Here is a 23545-nt window from a genome sequence, read left to right on the forward strand (position 1 = left end):
AAGTCCATTATAATTTAGTTTTACACTGATGGCTCAGTGGTTAAGGATCTGGGTTACTGATCAGAAGATTGGTGGGTTCAAGCCCCAGCACTGCCAAGCTGCCAATATTGGGCCCTTGAGCAAGGCCCTTAAGCCTCTCTCTGCTTCAGGGGCACTATCATATCTGACCCTGCATTCTGCTTCCAGCTTCTTAACAAGCAGGAATATATGAAAAGGATTGTACTGTGCTGTAATATATGACAAATAAATGCTTACTTTTCTTCTTGTTCTTCTTCATATACAAGTTTGCTAGATGTGCCGTTCATTGGATGAAGGATTTCATTCTCGGCATAAATGACCAATAGCCCCATTTCTAAGGTTTCCATACATTACACGAGTGAAAGGCTTGAGGCTTGGCTCGAGACTGTCATGCTGGTTGATATGATGGCTGTGCATTTAAAGACTGTGTGCCAGAAAATCTATCGCTGCTTCTTTTCTAGGGCAGCAGTTAAAACCAGCTGCTCAGATCTAAACATTTCAAATCAGTGAAAGCAAGCAATGTATGTCTTTGATATACAGTACCAGTCAAAAGTTTGAACATACCCAATTCAATCTTTTTTTTTTTAATCTTTATTAATTAAAAGACACCATGTCTTAAAATAATGATAGACTTGTTTCTCTTTACTTAATTGAGCGGTTCTTGACATATTATGGATTACTAGCACCCCGGGATAATGATTACACTCGCACCTTAAAACAGACCACGTGAAAATTAAAACGTGAATGGTGTCAAAGTTGGTAATATCCCAATTAGCGTGGAAGAAGAGACTCTTCAACGATAAAAAAGCTTTCAGAGATGCAATGCATCGCTTCACCCTAATAGAAGATAACAAAAACAATCCTAGAATCTTATTTAATAGTGGAGCAAAATTAGTTTTGAATAAGACCACCACAGAAACATGCACAGCAGTAGCGACCACTTCATGAATTTTTTCAATGGCAAAATTGAAAATATCAGGCAAAAAATTCTAACTATTAATTTAAAGTCAAACAATTTGATGAGCAACACTGTAGATAATATAACTATCAGATCAGCAATCAATGTTTTATTCCCCTTAGAGAAACTGAACTAATTTTCTCATCAAAATCTTCAACTTGTGTACTAGACCCCTTACCTATACAATTCTTCAAACAGATACTACCAGAAGCAATCGAACCTCTTCTAATCAATTCTTCCTTTAGCAGTGGCTGTGTGTCTAAATCCTTTAAACTAGCAATTATCAGAACCCTGATTAAAAAACCTGACCTCGACCCCTGTCAGCTGTCCAACTACAGGCCAATATCAGACCTACCCTTTATCTCCAAGATCCTAGAAAAGGCTGTGGCACAGCAGTTATGCTCATACCTACACAGGAATAACATGAATAAAATGTATCGGTCATGATTTAGACCTCATAATAGCACAGAGACAGCACTGGCTAAAGTAGTAAATGACCTACTCCTGGCCTCTGATCATGGTTGTCTCCTTGCTTGTGTTGCTTGACCTTGATGCAGCTTTTGACACCACTGATCATACCATTCTTGATAGACTAGAAAATGTTGAGTTAAACGACACTCTTTTGGCTCAGTTCTTATTTAACTGATCTTTATTAGTTTGTAGATGTAAATGATGACTTCTCTATGCATACTACGATACCCTGTGCCACCATCACCTCAGATGTGCTTGTAAGGAATAAATTTATTAATTTATGACTGAAATCTATATTTTCTATAAAGCTATTTTGTAACAATGTCTATTGTTAAAATCACGATACACAAACTGATTTAATTACTACAGTTGTCGAACAGGGCTATTTACTATTTACTGTTTGATGGTCAGGCAGCACGGTGGTGTAGTGGTTAGCGCTGTCGCCTCACAGCAAGAAGGTCCAGGTTCGAGCCCCGTGGCCGGCGAGGGCCTTTCTGTGAGGAGTCTGCATGTTCTCCCCGTGTCCGCGTGGGTTTCCTCCGGGTGCTCCGGTTTCCCCCACAGTCCAAAGGCATGCAGGTTAGGTTAAGTGGTGACTCTAAATTGACCGTAGGTGTGAATGTGAGTGTGAATGGTTGTTTGTCTCTATGTGTCAGTCCTGTGATGACCTGGCAACTTGTCCAGGGTGTACCCCGCCTTTCGCCCATAGTCAGCTGGGATAGGCTCCAGCTTGCCTGCGACCCGGCACAGGATAAGCGTCTACAGATAATGGATGGATGGATGGATGTTTGATGATCTCAAACGCATTAAGAAGGCAAGAAATTCCACAATTTAAGTTTTGACGTGGCACACCTGTTAACTGAAAATCATTCCAGGTGACTCCTTCATGAAGCTGCTTAAGATCATGCCGAGTGTGCAAAGCGTCATCAAGGTAAACAGTGGCTACTTTGAAGAATCTAAAATGTGAAACATTTTTTTAAACGCTTTTTGTTTAGCACATAATTCCATTTTTTTTTGCGGTTCGATTTCCATCAAATCCTGCGCTCTGACTGGCTGGCGAGCGGGTCCATATCCTACGATACGGACCCCAGTTACAGACCCCGGTTACGGACCTCTGGCGACTCACTCGTTCACAACAACAACAAACATCATAGCAATTTTTGTCAACATTTATTTTCGGATTTCTCAGGAGAATAGCATTAATTTAACAGCATGGATAGCGATAACGACAGTCTTCACAGCGAAAGCGAGTTTTACTACACTAGGAAGAAGAAATAGAAGAAACATTTCAGGCGAAAGCTAAAAACCTGTAACTGTTGCTAACGCCGAGCAAAAACATGGCTGAATCCTGAATGACTCAATTTTGTATAAATAGGGGACTACATAGGCAGCAAAATGTAGGTTTTTTTCCTGTCATGGAAGTGCACTTGTATACCGAGGAGAAAGCCATTTGCATTACAGCCATGAATGAGGATTCAAAATAGCATTCATTTTACAGCATGGATAGTGATAACGACAGTCTTCACAGCAAAAGCGAGTTTTACTACCCTGATGAAGACAAAATAAAAGAAAACATTTCAGGAGAAAGCTAAAAACCTGTAACTTGCTAATGCCGAGCAAAAACATGGCTGAATCCTGAATGACTCAATTTTGTATAAATAGGGGACTACATAGGCAGCAAAATGTAGTTTTTTTTTCCTGCCATGGAAGTGCACTTGTATACTAAGGAGGAAGCAATTTGCATTACAGCCGTGAATGAGGATTCAAAATGGCGGCTCGCCTCGGCTCGGTTTTCCCTTTCGGGTGCTTTCGTTTTCTGTTAGAATTTGGTAAAAAAAATATTATTTACCCGCTTAAGGTCGGTCCGTATGGTGAAATACCGTGACCTCGGCCTTGAATACTGACCTCGGCCCAGAGGGCCTCGGTCAGTACTTTCAAGACCTCGGTCATGATATTTCACGATACGGACCTCCCAGCTGGTAAATTAATTTTATATATATATATATATATATATATATATATATATATATATATATATATGTTCCGTTCATTGTTTCATAGTGTTGATGTCTTCAGTACTGTTCCACAATGTAGAAAGTAGTCAAAATACAGAAAAACCTACGAATGAGTAGGGGTGTAGAAACTTTTGACTGGCGCAGTAGTCATTGTAAAATGTGACACTATGGGCAGCACAGGGAGCTAAACATGCTGACAGGATGGTGGAGTATCTTCACATTGATAAGCAGGTTAATGCCAAAGAGCAAAGAATGCTGTCTCATCAGCCTTTAAGCAGAACATCCTTTCACAGGTCATCACAGGCATGAGCCCACCATCCATCTCCCACCATGTTTCACTTTTGTAGGCAGTGAGCATCCAGCTTTCGTTAGAAGAAATCAGAAAGCTAGACACAACAAAATATACAGTATTGCTAGATACATGGCTCATGCACTGTAAAATACCCGCATTACTGCTTTGATATTTAAAGACAAAGAATAGTTTTTCACCAGCTGTAAAATCTGTAGATGGTTAATAGTCAAGTCAAGTCAAGTTTATTTGTATAGCGCTTTTAACAATAAACATTGTCACAAAGCAGCTTTACAGAATTTGAATGACTTAAAATATGAGCTAATTTTATCCCTAATCTGTCCCCAATGAGCAAGCCTGTGGCGACAGTGGCAAGGAAAAACTCCCTCAGACGACATGAGGAAGAAACCTCGAGAGGAACCAGACTCAAAAGGGAACCCATTCTCATTTGGGCAACAACAGACAACATGACTATAACATTAACAGTTTTAACATAAAGTCAGCTTCGTTGATGCTATAAACCCCCCACCGATGGAAACCCGAGTGCAAAACCGTTCACGACAACTGCAGTCCCAAAGTCAGCAAGTCAACTGCAGTCCCAAAGTCAGCAAGTCAACTGCAGTCCCAAAGTCAGCAAGTCAACTGCAGTCCCAAAGTCAGCAAGTCAACTGCAGTCCCAAAGTCAGCAAGTCAACTGCAGTCCCAAAGTCAGCAAGTCAACTGCAGTCCCAAAGTCAGCAAGTCAACTGCAGTCCCAAAGTCAGCAAGTCAACTGCAGTCCCAAAGTCAGCAAGTCAACCGCAGTCCCAAAGTCAGCAAGTCAACCGCAGTCCCAAAGTCAGCAAGTCAACTGCAGTCCCAAAGTCAGCAAGTCAACCGCAGTCCCAAAGTCAGCAAGTCAACCGCAGTCCCAAAGTCAACAAGTCAACCGCAGTCCCAAAGTCAGCAAGTCAACCGCAGTCCCAAAGTCAACAAGTCAACCGCAGTCCTAAAGTCAACAAGTCAACCGCAGTCCTAAAGTCAACAAGTCAACTGCAGTCCCAAAGTCAGCAAGTCAACTGCAGTCCCAAAGTCAGCAAGTCAACTGTAGTCCCAAAGTCAGCAAGTCAACTGCAATCCCAAAGTCAGCAAGTCAACTGCAGTTCCAAAGTCAGCAAGTCAACTGCAGTCCCAAAGTCAGCAAGTCAACTGCAGTCCCAAAGTCAGCAAGTCAACTGCAGTCCCAAAGTCAACTGCAGTCTCAAAGTCAACTGCAGTCTCAAAGTCAGCAACTCAACTGCAGTCCTAAAGTCAACTGCAGTCCCCAGCCACAAAAGCACCACTGCAAGAGGCTTACATGTCTACAAAGCTAAGTAACTAAATAAAATATTCAATTAACGTAAACACTGAAAAAAGAAAGGGGGGGACATCATGTAATCACAATCTGGTGACCATTAACATTTCTGCTTTCTCTAGGTTTCTGTAGGAATTTAAATTTTCTAAATACTTTGTGGGATGTCTTACGAATCCTGAGTTCTTCAGTGTGAGTGGTTTCTCTGCATAAGCTTGACATGAAAAGCTCTGGTCTTCCAGCCGCTCACATTCCAGATATGAAAACTGTCAGGTTTGAAAAGTGTTTGTTCACTGGTGGTCTCTCGAGCAGTGTTAGTTCATCTGAGGCAGCAGATGTTTAGGCAATTTGTACAGGTGAAAATAAAGCTTCTGAAATTGTCTGGAAAGAACAGTGGGAATCTAATCTCTCAAAGAGATTTTCTCCTTGAAAAGATTCCCATATTTGAAAGTGAATGTGATTTATTTATTTAGGGGGGGGGGGGGGGGGGGTGAAATGACACAAGGAAACTACATTTCTAACAGAGGAAAACGTGTGTTCTCAGTTTACATTACTGTGAGGACACCTTTGAAACCACAGCCTGTCACCATGCATGTTCTAATGAAATACATCTGCTGAAACAAAGTGTGCTTGAATCCCATTAGTGGGTAAATATCAGAGGTTAAAAAGCCCAAAAAGCTAGTTTAAAATAGAACATAGCATTTTTCCCCCCAGTATTAACAGTTATAATTTTTCGGCTCGAATCTGTTCACGCAGTTTAGAAGTTTCTGAAGCCTAAGAGAGTATTAGAGATGTATGAGAGCAGAGTTGAAGTTTGTTTAAAGCAGAGCTGTGCTCAACAGCATTCAGCTGAAGGCCTTAACAGCATGTTGTTCACTCTAATTTTGTTCCTGCTATGCCCTTCACCAGCCAATAATGCACACTGTGCGCCAATGCACTTTGTACTAATGGATCGAGGAGAGGCACTTCTGCAGCTGCTTGACATGTGAATCGAGCATCTGTGCTGTACAGCAGGTAAGCCTGCCCTCAGATGTGTGTGTGTGTGTGTGTTAGTCCTGTTATAGCCTGGAAAACAAAACACTGAGTGTACGGCAGCAAGAGAGCATCATCAATAAAAGACTATGAATGGGATTAATCATCTGAACAACAGAGAAGCATAAAGTGTATAGGAAAATACATATTCACTCACACACACACACACACACTTACCTCTATTCCTCCTTGTAGCAGCTCCACCTGATCACATTCCGCCTCCAGTGCCATGGCAACGGAAGCAAAGGGACGGCTTGCCATTTGCTGCCTTTCTCTCATCAATTGCTGGAAGTGTATGGTAGAATGAAACAGAGAGATGGAGGGATAGGTAGAGAAAAGAGACTGATTAATTATGTACCCTTAGAAGTCAGAATTTCTAAAATTGCTTTTAGCTATCTTGCATTATTGTCTAAAACATATCCAAAGACCAAAAAGTAGTTCTGAGATTTGACCATGCTGTGACCTTGACCATATCTGAACCAATTTCAAAATCTAAATCAGTTCATGTGCTGGGTGGCACGGTGGTGTGGTGGTTAGCGCTGTCGCCTCACAGCAAGAAGGTCCTGGGTTCGAGCCCCATGGCCGGCGAGGGCCTTTCTGTGTGGAGTTTGCATGTTCTCCCCGTGTCCGCGTGGGTTTCCTCCGGGTGCTCCGGTTTCCCCCACAGTCCAAAGACATGCAGGTTAGGTTAACTGGTGACTCTAAATTGACCGTAGGTGTGAATGTGAGTGTGAATGGTTGTCTGTGTCTATGTGTCAGCCCTGTGATGACCTGGCGACTTGTCCAGGGTGTACCCCGCCTTTCGCCCGTAGTCAGCTGGGATAGGCTCCAGCTTGCCTGCGACCCTGTAGAACAGGATAAAGCGGCTACAGATAATGAGATGAGATGAGTTCATGTGCTGGTTACAGTCATAGTTTCATACAAATCCTACAAACATTTAGACACTAACGTGACTCTCAGGCAGGCAAACCAATATAGTAGTGGAGGCACAAAAAGAACCCCAAATCCATTGACACCTGAAATTTAAGAAACCTTTTTTTTTTAAGCATTTACTTTTTAATCTTGTCTTGGTCATCTCACTGCAAAGATCATGCCTGCAACGTATGCAGCAGTAAAAACAGAGTCTGCCTACTGATGACCAGAACCTTGCTAGCTGTGTGTGATCTCCTCACACAGGGAATGCCAGGCTTTGATGAAGTTGCTGGATAGCCATGTGCTGTAGTGAAACAGAGACGAGTCAATCCATTCGGTGTGTAATCAGTTACCAGCTGTCAAAATGTCTGCAGTGTGTCTGCGCTGTGCCTCAATCAGAATGGAATCTTTAAATGCAAATTTCTCCCGTTTCACGTTTGGATATAAGCAGACTTTAAAAATGTTACTACCTGCATCACTTTTAGTTCAGATTCATGTAGAACAGAACATTTCAGTTCAGGTTTATATAGTTGAAAAATGTACAAATTTCACAGTGTGAAGGATTTTTCCCAGGTCTCTGCGTGTGCACGCACACACACCCCTCATGGTTGGAGGCAACGAGCTGACAGCACAATGAGTTACATAGATGTCAAAAGAGGAGACTGAAAAGAAAAGAGAGAGTGAGACAGGGGAGAAGGAGACAGAAGTAGGAGACAAAACTAATCTTAGCCCAGCCCAGACAGTAGTATGTGGTTGAGTAATTTATTTGCTATAATAAGAATGTTTAGATAATAATGTTTAGAAGCACTGCTGGATCAAATGTCTGCAGAGACAGGCAATTTCTCTTGCCATATAACTCATGACAAGGAATCATAATCATACTGATGCCACGGCCATCTGCATTTCAGTGCTGAGGTTTAATTGATGTGTCCTATTTACTTTCTCCATGTGACTCGCTCACACCAGCACAGGACTTAATATGAAATTAAACACTGTTGTGGAACATGCAGTTTGGCAATCTGTATTCTTGAAGCAATTTTAAGATGTAATATATTACATCTTAGCGTGCATAAGCCTGTCACTTATTAGACTGTCACAGACTAACACTGTAAACCATCTTCAACTGTCCAATCTCAAATCATTAAATCAATCTCATTTCACTGTACAGAGAACAGAAAACTTGTTTACTCAAAATTCAATATGAAAGTCTAAAATGCAATTGTTGGGCACGTCAATAAACAGTGATGCTTACAAAAAGTTATGTTTATTTGACAAAAATCTTCAGTTAGGGGTATTTTGGAAGGTGCTAAATGTGTATAATTTCAGAGTTGAAACTACATTAAAGACTGAGCTGCGGGTTGATTGCGTAATGTTCCACTGTTGGAAATTCAGACAAAACTACAATACTGTGCACTTTTTCTTAGAAAGCAAAAATTCTGTAAACAGCAATTTTTTTTGAAGATGCATTCAATGATGACGAAAAGAAAAGCATTAAAAAAAAACTAACTATTATACCATTCTTTGCTTAATATAACCAATAAGAAAAATTATTATATATACAGGACACTTTTTCCATGGAATGAAAAAAAAATTTTCACGGTCCGGTTTCCATCAAATCCTGCGCTCTGATTGGCTGGCGAGCAGGTCCGTATCCTATGGTACAGACCCCAGTTATGGACCTCTGGCGACTCGCTTGTTCACAACAACAACAAACATAGTAGCAATTTTTGTCAACATTTATCTTTTTTATAAGATTTATTTATAAGATTTTTATCAAAAATCTTATAAATTTTTGCCAGCATTTCTCAGGAGAATAGCATTAATTTTACAGCATGGATAGCGATAACGACAGTGTTCACAGCGAAAGCGAGTTTTACTACCCTGAGGAAGAAGAAATAAAAGAAAACATTTCAGGAGAAAGCTAAAAACCTTTAACTTGCTAACGCCGAGCAAAAACATGGCTGAATCCTGAATGACTCAATTTTGTATAAATAGGGGACTACATAGGCGGCAAAATGTAGGTTTTTTTCCTGCCATGGAAGTGCACTTGCATACTGAGGAGGAAGCCATTTACATTACAGCCGTGAATGAGGATTCAAAATGGCGGCTCGCCTCGGCTCGGTTTTCCCTTTCGGGCGCTCTCGTTTTCTGTTAGAATTTGGTAAAGAAAAAATATATATATTATTTACCAGCTTAAGGTCGGTCCGTATGGTGAAATACCGTGACCTCGGCCTTGAATACTGACCTCGGCCCAGAGGGCCTCAGTCAGTACTTTCAAGACCTCGGTCACAGTATTTCACGATACGGACCTCCCAGCTGGTAAATAACATATATGTATTTTATTCCCTTCTAGTGGGTTTATTGATGGCATGCAATATTATCATATCGCTTATCCTCCATGTATTACGTCACTCTCCCCAATGGAGAATGAGTGTGCAATATTGTTATCATATTGCACGTTTTCAAGACAATGACACCACTGATCCAATGACAAAACTTTTCTGTTATGCATGCGCACACTCATTTCTTTGTCGGCCAGGAAAGAGAGAAGACGAGGCTAATCCAGTGCTAGGTTTAAGCACTAAATAAATAAACTGAAAACTGAAACTAAAGATGCGTTAAACATCTGAAAGGCGACCAAAACTTCACTGGATATTCTTCACACATATTTACAAGAGAAAAACATACCAATGAACACTGAAAAACTGGAAAAGAAATCAATAGTGGAAATATTGTCAAAGTTCTACTTGGAGGTGAGGAAAAGTGATGGAGACTTTTACAAGAGGACTTCACTCGTGGACTTCACTCAGCAAAGCCCATTTGTTTTGAACAACTGCAATGTAACAATGAACAACTACCAAAAGTAACTGTGAACTTGAACTGTCAACCTGGGTATAGCTGATATGTAAGTTGGGTTGTTGTTCAGGCTTTATGGACTTGTACCATTTTTATTGTTTGAACTTTGACTTTGTACAGTACATTGGATTGACAGAACATTGAATTACATTTGATCAGAATCAGCATTCAATATTGATAAGTTACCCCCCTGTTCTTAACTTTTTGTAAAATTTATAAGTGTTCCATCAAATATGTATGTATGTATTAGGGATGGCGAAAACTAAAAAAAAATCTTGACCGACCACCGAGCCTCATTAGCCAGTTAAAGTCGGTTAACCTATGAGTTTAAAATTCTAGAATTGGAATTATTACAGGGATGTAAACGGCGCGCCTTTTGGCGGATGCCGCCCTCTCCACGGCTGAATGGCGCAGATCCGACCTTCCTTTCCCAAGGGGGGGCGTTGGAGCGTCCGACCACAACTTCATCAAAGCAAATTCTGCATATAAGCAAATGCCGCCACAGTCCACGAAACACAGGAAGTACAAGCACGAGAAGAAAACAGCTAGAGATGCACCGATACCACATTTGTGAAAACCGATACGAGTATGAGTACTATCATTTCAGTACTTGCCGATACCGAGTACTACCGATACCGATACTGTTGATGTTATTAAAATATAATTTTTCAAAAATTGCAGCATTTGAATATTTAATAGGCCTACTTTATCTATTTCCCGTGAATGTTGTTTTCTAACTGGAGTGATCATGCACACAGGTTCACATTGACAATCTCCGCTGCTCCAGAAGCGCAGAGTAGCCTTGAGTCCACGTCACACAGCCAGACAGCGCCTCTTCACGGTAGCGCTTATCTTTTGCAACATTGTTACAATAATGTTGCAAAACCTAAGCGCTGTCGCGCTAGGCCTACTAGGCCTACATAACAATGTTGCAAAAGAAGCGGTACCGTGAAATGAAGAGGCGCTGTCTGCTGGCAGGGTAACGTGGACTACAAGGCTATCTGCGCTTCCGTGTGCAACCTCTCTCGATTGTCGCGCAACATTCACTCCCAGAAAACTACACTCATTGCAAATAGCCTACACAAAGAATTAAATATTTAGCTGCTGCAATTTCTGAAAAAGGCTGCTATTTATTTGGATTAGATTACAATGTCCAACTTTCGAAGTCAAGAAAGACTTGCACTCTTGCAACATGTAAGACCGATTGTTGATGAAGGGAGGAGAGAGCAGTGAGTTACCACATGCAGCGTGATCATTTCACTCCGCTGGTCACTTACCCCCTCTATCATCGGCCTTCCGCAACATTGCGGTCTTGGTTGACTTAAGGGTTGTTCTGGTGGTGCGCTTAAACTACTCCAATTACATTTAGCAACAAGACAAGGGCGTGAAAGGCAGGAGAAGTGACCATCGCAACATCACAGAGAGCGCACAAGATAACAGTGGCGGCCGGCGACGATGTATTATTTAATTTCCAAAGCCAGTAATGCAGACTAAAATATGCCCCCCCCTCCCTCCTCTCATGTGCATGTGCGCACATCCTGCTGTGTGCTGCAGGAGAGTTGAATGCCTCGAGCACGCTCTTGTTCAGTCGCAGAACTTGTTAGGCAGACGCTGTTGCTGTCCATTCGCAACATCGCGTCCCGTGCTCGTGGAGCTCCATACCTGGAGATGGGACGTCAATTTCCTTGGTCTTAGCGTTGCCCTCAACTGAAACAAGTTGGAAAACTCAATCAGCCATTTCTTAAAGCTCTCTCTCTCACTCTTCACTCTTAAACTCTCCCGGTTGGACTCGTACTTAAACTCTGCCGGTTGGATTCACCTATACAAAAATCCGATTTTCATTTGTTTGTTAGTGAGTAGCCTGTCCTACAAAACCCTTACCTAGGCGAATAGCCAACATTAAAAAAGGACAACGTTGGGGATCTTAGCGTAGGCCTATCTGCGTATGGCAGCGAAAGGGAGTGGAGTGTGGAGAGATGTTTAAAATGACAGTGCTGGGGAAAGATGTTGTGACGGCACTGTTTCATGACTACGCAAACACATCTTCGTCATGGAAAAATGGGTTGTTGTCGAACAATTTTTTTTGTCTTCTGACGAAATTAGCCTACGCTCAATGCTTGAGATTTACAATTTTTTTCCTGGGAGAGGCTTTTTTTCCTCGAACGGACGCTGGCAAAAGGCGCTTCACGGAACACTATCGGCGCATGGTATAGCCTATCATATTATGCTCAAGCCTGAGCTCAACAATGCTTCGGTTTTTTTTTCTCTCTCGAATGGAACAAAAAGCGCTGCGGGGAACATTGGTATCGGCGCATGGGATAGGCACTGGTATCGGTTCATGGTATCGGCAACTGTTTGACAAGTACGAGTATGAGTATATTAGTGGAGTATCGGGGCCGATGCCGATGCCAGTATCGGTATCGGTGCATGCTTAAAAACAGCAAATCAGAAAGCCGCGCATGCCCGCGCCGAAGCCGCGCAAAATTTAATGTGCGCAGCTTCCGCGCAAACGCGCGCAGCCCCCCGATCCACTGCCTTCCTCCCACACCCCCCATGCCTCATGGACTGCAACGGCACCCGCCTATTTAGTAATTTTAATACAGAATCCACCTTGAAATTACATTCAGACACTCCAACGCCCCCCCAAAAAAAAAAAACAGATCTGCGCGATTCAAAAAAAAAAAGTCGGCATCTGCGCCTTTAGTTTGTGTGGAGAGATATGATCTGCAATAACATGCATTGTTGGCTACAGACCGAAACATACTTTCAGAATGCACTGGCCAAGGCAGGACTAAACTCCATGTGCCTTCTAATAATAATTAAAAAAAAAAACAGAATAGTAATTTGTAAGCTAAAAAGCCTGCGTCTACACTTTTGCAGAGTGGCAGCGGGAGGACGGGACATGACTGAATGGGTGTTTCTGATTTGTCAGCTGTCTTTAACTGGGGCGGGACATGACTGAATGGGTGTTTCTGATTTGTCAGCTGTCGTCCTTACACCGCATGGCATGCCCCAAGCGTTTACAACATGGAATTCCAAGTCCTCCGCTCCAAAATCGGCAGCTTCAAAATGATTGATTTTTTTTTTTTAACCGACAACCAATAAAAAATTAACCGGTTGACGCTGATTCGGTCAACCATCGGTCAAACGGTCATCGGTTAACATCCCTAGTATGTATGTATAATAATAATAATAATAATAATAATAATAATAATATTATTGGCTGGCTTTTTTTCCATGGTATATCAGATATTCCATTCAGTAAGTATGATATTGAACTCGTCTTCGACTCGTTCAGTATCATACTAGCTGAATGGAATATATCTGATATACCATTCAACACCAGCCAATATTATTTAATTATTATACATACAGGACACTTTTTCAATGGAATAAAACATGTATTCTTTTCCCTTCTAGCGAGTTTCATTCATTTGGTTTGATAGCATGCAATATTGTTAGCATGTCACTCATCCTACATGTATTATGTCACTCTACCCAATGAAGAATGAACGTTGAATATGGTTTATGATATTGCATGGCTGTCAAAACATCGTAGTCGATGCGAATATTCAATGAGAAAGTTTTCTGCTGTGCATGCGTAGAAGCATTTATTTGTTTGCCCGCGGCATAAAACTTCCGCGCTAGCGAGAAGTGGCAATTTGTAAAAAAAAAAATAAATTAATTAAATAAATAAAAAAATGGCCGCCAGGTTTGCTTCATTAAATACAGAAAATTTTGAGAGAATTTTGAAAGAGAAAGATGCATTTAACACCTGAAAGGAATGCGTATGTTTAATAATAATATTGGCTGGCTTTTTTTGTGGTAGCTAAGATATTTTCCATTTATTTACTCGTTTTTGACTCGTTCAATATCATGCTAACTGAATGGAATATATCTGATAGACCACTCAATGCCAGCCAATATTATTTAAAGATTAAACTTATAATCTGTCTGTGTTTACAGCAGTGTGAATTCACACAGGTACATGATTATGCACTTTTCTAAGGAATTTGTCTGGTCGCTTGTACCAGGCTTGAGCACTTAGTACTGTTCTTCTGTCTGTACAGGTAAAGTCCCAAATGCTTTTTTTTTTAAATCAGAAATGTAATCCATTCATTTATATAGTCCATAAGTTTATGTATATAATTTATACAGTTGTGCTTTAAAGTTTGTGAACCCTTTAGAATTTTCTATATTTCTGCATAAAGATGACATCATCATCAGGTTTTCACACAAAACCTAAAAGCAGATAAAGAGAACCCAGTTAAACAAATGAGACAAAAATATTATACTTGGTATACTTGGGACAAAAATATTATTCATTCATTATCTGTAGCCGCTTTATCCTTCTACAGGGTCGCAGGCAAGCTGGAGCCTATCCCAGCTGACTACGGGTGAAAGGCGGGGTACACCCTGGACAAGTCGCCAGGTCATCACAGGGCTGACACATAGACACAGACAACCATTCACACTCACATTCACACCTACGGTCAATTTAGAGTCACCAGTTAACCTAACCTGCATGTCTTTGGACTGTGGGGGAAACCGGAGCACCCGGAGGAAACCCACGCGGACACGGGGAGAACATGCAAACTCCGCACAGAAAGGCCCTCGCCGGCCACGGGGCTTGAACCCGGACCTTTTTGCTGTGAGGCGACAGCGCGAACCACTACACCACCGTGCCGCCACAAAAATATTATACTTTTCTTTATTGACTTGGAATGGCCAGGTCAAAGTCCTGACCTGAATCCAAAAGAAATGTTGTGGAAGGACCTGAAGCGAACGGTTCATGTGAGGAAACCCACCAACATCCCAGAGTTGAAGCTGTTCTGAACAGAGGAACGGGTTTAAAATTCCTCCAAGCTGATGTACAGGACTGATCAACAGTTACCGGAAATGTTTATTTTCATTTACTGCTGCACAGTGGGGTCAAAACAGATACTGAAAGCAAAGGTTCAGATACTTTTGCCACTCATAGATATATAATATTGGATCACTTTCCTCAATAAATAAATATCCAAGTATAATATTTTTCGTCTAATTTGTTTAATTGGGTTCTCTTTATCTACTTTTAGGTTTTGTGTGAAAACTTGATGTTTTAGGTCATATTTATGCAGAAATGTAGAAAATTCTAAAGGGTTCACAAACTTTCAAGCACCGCTATAGTCCATATAGTGCTTCTATAAGCTTCTTTTTTTTTTTTTAAATCCCCCCGAAACATAACTGCATTAGACACAAAATAATCATGCAAGACAGTTAATATAAAACTGTCGGGGGCTAAAGTCTTTTGTACATGTGCTGTGCATGAAAACATCATGTCTGTCTCGTATAATGTTTGAATAACCATAATAGTCTTGAAATCTCTCTGTACTGTGTCATGATCTTTCTTGTACATAGTTCAACAAGTGCCCTTAGCAAGTTTCAAGTAAATCAGGTCCTCTGTTAATTGCACATACACTACAGAAGTGGTGAATAGCACTTCATTTAAAAAGCTGGAGAGTATTCCTTTTATATGCATTACAGCTCGTTCCAGCCAAGGAGACATTACGAAGTCAGGCTGTATCTGAGCAAAGAGCGAGCAATTAAATTATAGGGAGCAGGTGATGTCCTTCACTTGCACATTTTACAAAATAAACTGCTTTTACCAAAAGGCTCTCTCACTCCCAAAGAAACATGAGTTAGCGTAAGACAATGCAAGTTACTGGTCATTATTTTCTCCATTCCTTAATTGCAAATCTCAAAATAATAAACAAGAAGACGGCGTCATCTATATCCCTCACCCTGTATACCAACTATATACCAACTATATACCGGGCGGCACAGTGGTGTAAGTGGTTAGCACGGTCGCCTCATAGCAAGAAGGTTCTGGGTTCGAGCTCAGCGGCCAGTGGAGGCCTTTCTGTGTGGGGTTTGCATGTTCTCCCCGTGTTTGCGTGGGTTTCCTCCGGGTGCCCTGGTTTCCCCCACAGTCCAAAGACATGCGGTTAGGTTAATATGGGATTGGCCTTGAGCGAGGCACCTAATGCCGCTTTTCCACTACAAACGCGGCTGAGTCGGGCTGAGCCGTGCCGTGCTGAGTCGAGCTGAGTGGGGCTGTTGGAGTTGCATTTCGACTACAACCGCGCTGAACCATGCTGGCTGGAAGTGGGTGGACACATTGGGTGGAGTTAGCGAAAGTGGGTGGACGTTACGTGATGTCGTTAAGCGGCGCAAACAGTGACATCAGTGACCTTTTAAGCGGTAGTCTCACGCCCCGAATAGTAAACAATAAACATGGAGGACATGGAGTCGTTAGTGTTGCTGGTCTTGGTGCTGTGGCTTGTTGTCACCAACAACGCCAACAGATACTGGCAAGAGCGTATAGATGAGGCGAGGCGCATAAGGCTCCAGAAATTCTCGTAATTCTCCTTCTTCCGGGTTTGCGGTGTTTACAGATCCCAGCGTGCTCGCGGGGCGTGTGTGGGCATGTGAGGACACTCCTCCTCACCAATCAGTGCACAGGGGAGTGTCTGCTCACGCCCCCAGCCTCACTCGGCACGGTTTGGCTCGCTTCAGCCCCACTCCAAAACCGTGCGAGTTTTAGGGCCTAAGCAGGGCTGAAGCGAGCTGAGTCGTGCTGTTTTTTGGTAGTCGAAACGCGAGCCGTGTCGGGCTGAAGTGAGCTGAAGCGAGCTGAAAAAGGGTAGTGGAAAAGGGCCATAACTCCCAACTGCTCCACGGGCGCTGTTAGCATGGCTGCTCACTGCTCTGGGTATGTGTGTGTGCTCATTGCTCACGTGTGTGTGCATGTGTGTGTTCACTGCTTCAGATGGGTTAAATGCAGACAGGAAATTTCACAAGTGTGTGATGAATAAAGTTGTGCTTTCTTTCTTTCTTTCTTTCTTTCTTTCTTTCTTTCTTTCTTTCAAGATATTATTTGTCACATTTTTCAAGTTCTGCTGCAGGAAACCAACCCTACCTCTTTACACTGACCTCAGCAGCCCATGGCATAAACCCACCAGACCTTTGATCCAGGTGAACTAAAAATTAAAATTTCTCACATTTCTTAGTATCAAAAGGCACATATACATTACTTAATCAACACATAGACCAACTTTCAAGACCATACCAGTCATAGTTTTCAAGTTCTGCTCCGGAAACAAAACCTACCCCTAAGACTAACCTGAGAGACTAAGTCTGAAATTGTTTCCATGGAAACATTCATTCATTCATCATTATCTGCAGCCGCTTATTCTGTTCTACAGGGTTGCGGGCAAGCTGGAGCCTATCCCAGCTGACTATGGGCGAGAGGCGGAGTACACCCTGGACAGGTCACCAGGTTATCGCAGGGATAACACACCATGGAAACATGAAAAATTAAAATTTCTCAAATTTCTTAGTATGAAAAGGCACATCTACATCACCTTGTTAACATGTATACCAAGTTTCAAATCCGTATAATGAATAGTTTTGGATATATGCTCTGGAAACGAACATTGCTCTTAGAAATTAAGTCAAAATCTATTTTCTATGTAAAAATTTCTCATCTCATCTCATTATCTCTAGCCGCTTTATCCTGTTCTACAGGGTCACAGGCAAGCTGGAGCCTATCCCAGCTGACTACGGGCGAAAGGCGGGGTACACCCTGGACAAGTCGCCAGGTCATCACAGGGCTGACACATAGACACAGACAACCATTCACACTCACATTCACACCTACGCTCAATTTAGAGTCACCAGTTAACCTAACCTGCATGTCTTTGGACTGTGGGGGAAACCGGAGCACCCGGAGGAAACCCACGCGGACACGGGGAGAACATGCAAACTCCGCACAGAAAGGCCCTCGCCGGCCACGGGGCTCGAACCCGGACCTTTTTGCTGTGAGGCGACAGCGCTAACCACTACACCACCGTGCCGCCCCTATGTAAAAATCTGAAATCCAAAATAGCAAAAGGCACCAGTTCACATGTTGCTTGATGTGTCTACAAAGTTTCATGACGATATCTTCAGTAATTTTATGGCCCGGAAACGAAAACGTGACCAGACGGACGGAACCCGGTTCTATATCCCCCGCCAAACTTTGTTTGGGCAGGGGATAATTAGAAACTCTCATGTAGACACTGAGTGCACACAAACATAAGCTAGAAAAATATAAGAAGTTAGGATTCTGAGAATTTTTTGGAAGCGCTGAATCTTTCTGCTTTTTGTTCTGATTGACTTGCAGGTGATGCTTCAATCATCTGTGGTTAATCAATACTGTAGAACAGCAAAGTACTGCATCATTGTTACTCGCAGCCAGTCGATATCTTAACATGGGCCGATTTTGGGTGCCAAGGACGAGGCTGATTGCTATTGGATTTGTGATGAAGAGGGGTGTGCCGCAGTAAGCACTAATTGTTTCACAGATTAGCGTGCAAAGCCATCTGTGCTGCAGTCACTCCTCTGCTTTCATACCAATCCCTCCATGCTGCGAACACACACACACACACACACACACACACACACACACACACACACACACACACACACACACAGATACACACCCAAACACGCAAAACTGACCTTACGAATGCACAAATGCAGCCGAGAAAATGAATGAAGCCCACAGATCACTTCATCACTGTGCACAAAAAAGCAATCATGTCAATTCAGCCTACATCAAGTTCTGCAGACAAAAGGGACGTCATTAACAAAAGCTTTTACTGGCTGCTTAATAAGAATTTAAATACTAGCTGTTGGGGAGCTGGGCAGGGAATGTGCTTTTTTTCAGCATTTTCCATAAAGAAATCGTATAATAACACATTACCACACAATGGTGTGCACAAAGCAGCTGACCGTAACAGCAATTTGCTTGGAGACTAATATGTTAAATGGCTTAGTCCTTGCTGTGACGTATGGAGCATTGCAGGCAGAAATCAGTGCCAGCTCACAGAATGCAACTGCAATTTATCAGGCCTGCCTGAAGGTATCAATATCTGAGGCATTAGCATTCAGCAGTATCAATCATACAAACACACATTTTAAGCTGATGGCAATCACACGCCAATCTACAAAACTCGCTACACTTAACATGCGGTACGAGTTCTTCTGAAGAAGGTGAGGAAAATCACTCCAACTACATTAATGCAATATGGCAAGCAATTAAAAAGGAAGACAGAAGGTTATGTGGCTGATTCCTCGACTGGGATGCCATTTGTGTTCTGTTACATTTACAAACATGTATGTAAAATAAAGCTAAAGTCATTATAATCAAAGGTAAAGGGTCCTTCACAACAACCTATGAGTATTTTTGTTTGTCCCTGCCACTAAAGTACTTTAAAAAAATCATTATTTTTAAGTCATGTGAATCCATTTATCATTTCATGCTTGATGAACCATCTTCCGTTAGTCATTCATTAAAGCTTATGAAACACGTACATTTTAGTCAAATCCCACAATATTCACTCAATCCACACATTCACCGTGATGAAATATTAAGAATATTCCAAACAGGATACGTTCAACAGGAAATGGCATTACTGGCATTTTCCAAAGAGCATGCAAGGAGGAGAAGGAGGACGAGGATGGGGAGAAGAAACTGACTGATGAGGTTGTTTTGAAGGTACTCTGTTATCCAAATTAAAATCTGAACATAAAATATTACTTAAAAATAGCCCCAGTGAGGCTGTAGCTCATATCAGCCACGGTTGTTGCGTGTGAGTTTGAAATCCGATCAATCCTGTACAGTAGGAGGAGTAGCAATTTTTGTGAAATTGCATATGACCCCTGCGTAGCCGCATCCATGGCAGGTGGCGCCACCTGATGAACAATTCTTGTTGGAATATGTTTTTAGAGTCTTCTGGGTGGGTTTCAGTGAAAACATCCTAGCAGTTTACGAACAGTAGTGTTTGGTGTGATGAGTCACCCAAAATTTTCATCTCATCTCATCATCTCTAGCCGCTTTATCCTTCTACAGGGTCGCAGGCAAGCTGGAGCCTATCCCAGCTGACTACGGGCGAAAGGCGGGGTTCACCCTGGACAAGTCGCCAGGTCATCACAGGGCTGACACATAGACACAGACAACCATTCACACTCACATTCACACCTACGGTCAATTTAGAGTCACCAGTTAACCTAACCTGCATGTCTTTGGACTGTGGGGGAAACCGGAGCACCCGGAGGAAACCCACGCGGGCACGGGGAGAACATGCAAACTCCACACAGAAAGGCCCTCGCCAGCCACGGGGCTCGAACCCGGACCTTCTTGCTGTGAGGCGACAACGCTAACCACTACACCACCGTGCCGCCCCCAAAATTTTCAAACGCCCATAAAATGTTAAATATGACCGGTGGCGTCACCGCCTTGACAAGTCTTATACAGACCAACCTGGGGAACATTCCATAGGAGTTTGATCAAAATCTGATCACTCCTGTAGGAGGAGTAACGATTTTCGTGAAATTGTATGTGACCCCTCATCCATGGCAGGTGGCGCCACCTGGTGAACAATTCTTGTTGGAATATGTCTTTAGAATCTTCTGGATGAATTTCAGTAAAAACAGGCCAACAGTTTATGAAGAGTAGCGTTCAATGTGACGAGTCACCTAAAAATTTCAGACACCCATAAAATAGTAAACAGGTGGTGCCACCATCCTGACAATTTTTATGCACACCCGCCTGGGAAACACTGGATGCGAGTTTGATCGAAATCTGATCAGTCCTGTAGGAGGAGTAGGGATTTTTGTAAATTGTGGCTGGACGACAGACGCATGACTGCATAAGCTCATCCAGCCTGGCCTACAGCCGGATAAGCTAAAAACAAAATAAATTATGAGAATGTCCTTAATGTCCTCATAATACAATTAGCATGGATTCTAGTTAACCACCTGGTTTTATTTTTTTTGCTAAATTCTATGCTTAAAAACACAAAGCTGTTCCTTATTTAACTGTACAATGCAGCCATTGTCAGGAGAGATGCACTGAAGAAACTGATATCACTGCCTGAGATGAGCTAACATTTTTTGAATGGTTAAGTGCATGTTTTATTAGGATCCTTAATCAGTTTCAATCAAACCCTGGTGTATATGTCTGCATTTCCTTGCATTTGCAGATGAGAACACAGAAAATGCACATGGTGAGGATTAAGAGGATTAGTTTGCCCAAGACCATCTAAGTGAAGTTCATACCTTTTTTCCATTGCCATAACTCTGACCAACGAACAAAATGATTTTACAAGGACATTTGGTGCTCTACACACCCCTCAACTAATATTTTTACTCTCTGGTTTAATTATGTGCAGTGTGAACACAAACCAAAGAGCAAACAAACCAAGAGTACACTATTGGTGCTTTTCCACCACCAACGCGGCTGAGTTGGGCTGAGCTGTGCCGTGCTGAGTTGGGCTGAGTCGGGCTGAGCGGGGCTGTTGGAGTTGGATTTCGACTACAACCGCGCTGAACTGTGCTGGCTGGAAGTGGGTGGATACATTGGGTGGAGTTAGCGAAAGTGGGTGGCCGTCACGTGATGTCGTTAGGCGGCGCAAACAGTGACATCAGTGATCTTTTAAGCGGTAGTCTCACGACCCGGATAGTAAACAATAAACATGGAGGACATGGAGTCGTTAGTGTTGCTGGTCTTGGTGCTGTGGCTTGTTGTCACCGACAACGCCAACAGATACTGGCAAGAGCGTATAGATGAGGCGAGGCGCATAAGGCTTCAGAAATTCTCGTAATTCGTAATTCTCCTTCTTCCGGGTTTACGGTGTTTACAGATCCCAGCGTGCTCGCGGGGCGTGTGTGGGCATGTGAGGACACTCCTCCTCACCAATCAGTGCACAGGGGAGTGTCTGCTCACGCCCCTAGCCCCACTCGGCTCGGTTCGGCTCGCTTCAGCCCTACTCCAAAACCGTGCGAGTTTTGGGTGCTGAGTCAGGCTGAAGCGAGCTGAGTCGTGCTGCTCTGAGGTAGTCGAAATGCGAGCCGTGTCGGGCTGAAGTGAGCTGAAAAAGGGTAGTGGAAAAGGGCCATATATGGCCAAAGGTTTGTGAATACCAGACCATCACAGTCATGTGCTTGCTGAATATCCCATTCCAGACTTATTTCCCCCCTAATAACCGCCACTCTTCTGGGAAGACTTTCCACTTGATTTTAATCTGTGGCTGTGTGGATTTTCCCATTCAGCCACAAGAGCATTAATGAGATCAGGCACTGATGTTGGCTGAGGAGGCCTGGGGTGCAGTTGAGGTTCTAGTTTATTCCAGAGGTGTTCAGTGGGGTTGAGTTCAGATCTTTGTGCAGGACACTCAAGTTCTACCACTCCAACCTTGGTTAATCATGTCGTTATGGATCTCGCGTTGTGTATCATTATGCTGGGACATGTTTGGGCCCTTTCATTTCAGTGAAGGGATATTTAAATGCTACAGCATACAAAACATTCTAGACAACTGTGTGCTTCCAACTTTATAGCAACAGATTGGGGGAAGAAGCACGCATGGGTGTGATGGTCAGGTGTACAGTGGTGCTTGAAAGTTTGTGAACCCTTTAGAATTTTCTATATTTCTGCATAAATATGACCTAAAACATCATCGGATTTTCACACAAGTCCTAAAAGTAGATAAAGAGAACCCAGTTAAACAAATGAGACAAAAATATTATACTTGGTCATTTATTTATTGAGGAAAATGATCCGATATTGCATATCTGTGAGTGGCAAAAGTATGTGAAACTCTAGGATTAGCAGTTAATTTGAAGGTGAAATTAGAGTCAGGTGTTTTCAATCAATGGGATGACAATCAGGTGTGAGTGGGCACCCTGTTTTATTTAAAGAACAGGGATCTATCAAAGTCTGATCTTCACAACACATGTTTGTGGAAGTGTATCATGGCACGAACAAAGAAGATTTCTGAGGACCTCAGAAAAAGCATTGTTGATGCTCATCAGGCTGGAAAAGGTTACAAAACCATCTCTAAAGAGTTTGGACTCCACCAATCCACAGTCAGACAGATTGTGTACAAATGGAGGAAATTGAAGTCTATTGTTACCCTCCCCAGGAGTGGTCGACCAACAAAGATCACTCCAAGAGTAAGGCGTGTAATAGTCGGCGAGGTCACAAAGGACCCCGGGGTAACTTCTAAGCAACTGAAGGCCTTTCTCACATTGACTAATGTTCATGTTCATGAGTCCACCATCAGGAGAACACTGAACAACAATGGTGTGCATGACAGAGTTGCAAGGAGAAAGCCACTGCTCTCCAAAAAGAACATTGCTGCTTGTCTGCAGTTTGCTAAAGAGCACGTGGACAAGCCAGAAGGCTATTGGAACAATGTTTTGTGGACGGAGGAGACCAAAATACAACTTTTGGTTTAAATGAGAAGCATTATGTTTGGAGAAAGGAAAACACTGCATTCCAGCAGAAGAACCTTATCCCATCTGTGAAACATGGTGGTGGTAGTATCATGGTTTGGGCCTGTTTTGCTGCATCTGGGCCAGGACGGCTTGCCATCATTGATGGAACAATGAATTCTGAATTATACCAGCGAATTCTAAAGGAAAATGTCAGGACATCTGTCCATGAACTGAATCTCAAGAGAAGGTGGGTCATGCAGCAAGACAACGACCCTAAGCACACAAGTCGTTCTACCAAAGAATGGTTAAAGAAGAATAAAGTTAATGTTTTGGAATGGCCAAGTCAAAGTCCTGACATTAAT

General features: G+C 42.5%; 1 protein-coding gene across 2 annotated transcripts in view; it reads right to left on the reverse strand.

Moving 5' to 3' along the window:
* atrnl1b (attractin-like 1b) overlaps positions 1 to 23545 on the reverse strand; it is a 336438-nt gene that overhangs the window by 45425 nt on the left and 267468 nt on the right. For both annotated transcript variants that reach the window (XM_060939921.1, XM_060939920.1), the window contains exon 28: positions 6291 to 6398. In XM_060939921.1, coding sequence (XP_060795904.1) covers positions 6291 to 6398 — 108 coding nt within the window. The remainder of the gene's footprint in view (positions 1 to 6290; positions 6399 to 23545) is intronic.

Source organism: Neoarius graeffei, chromosome 14 (assembly GCF_027579695.1).
Source record: "Neoarius graeffei isolate fNeoGra1 chromosome 14, fNeoGra1.pri, whole genome shotgun sequence".
NCBI classification, from domain to species: domain Eukaryota; kingdom Metazoa; phylum Chordata; class Actinopteri; order Siluriformes; family Ariidae; genus Neoarius; species Neoarius graeffei.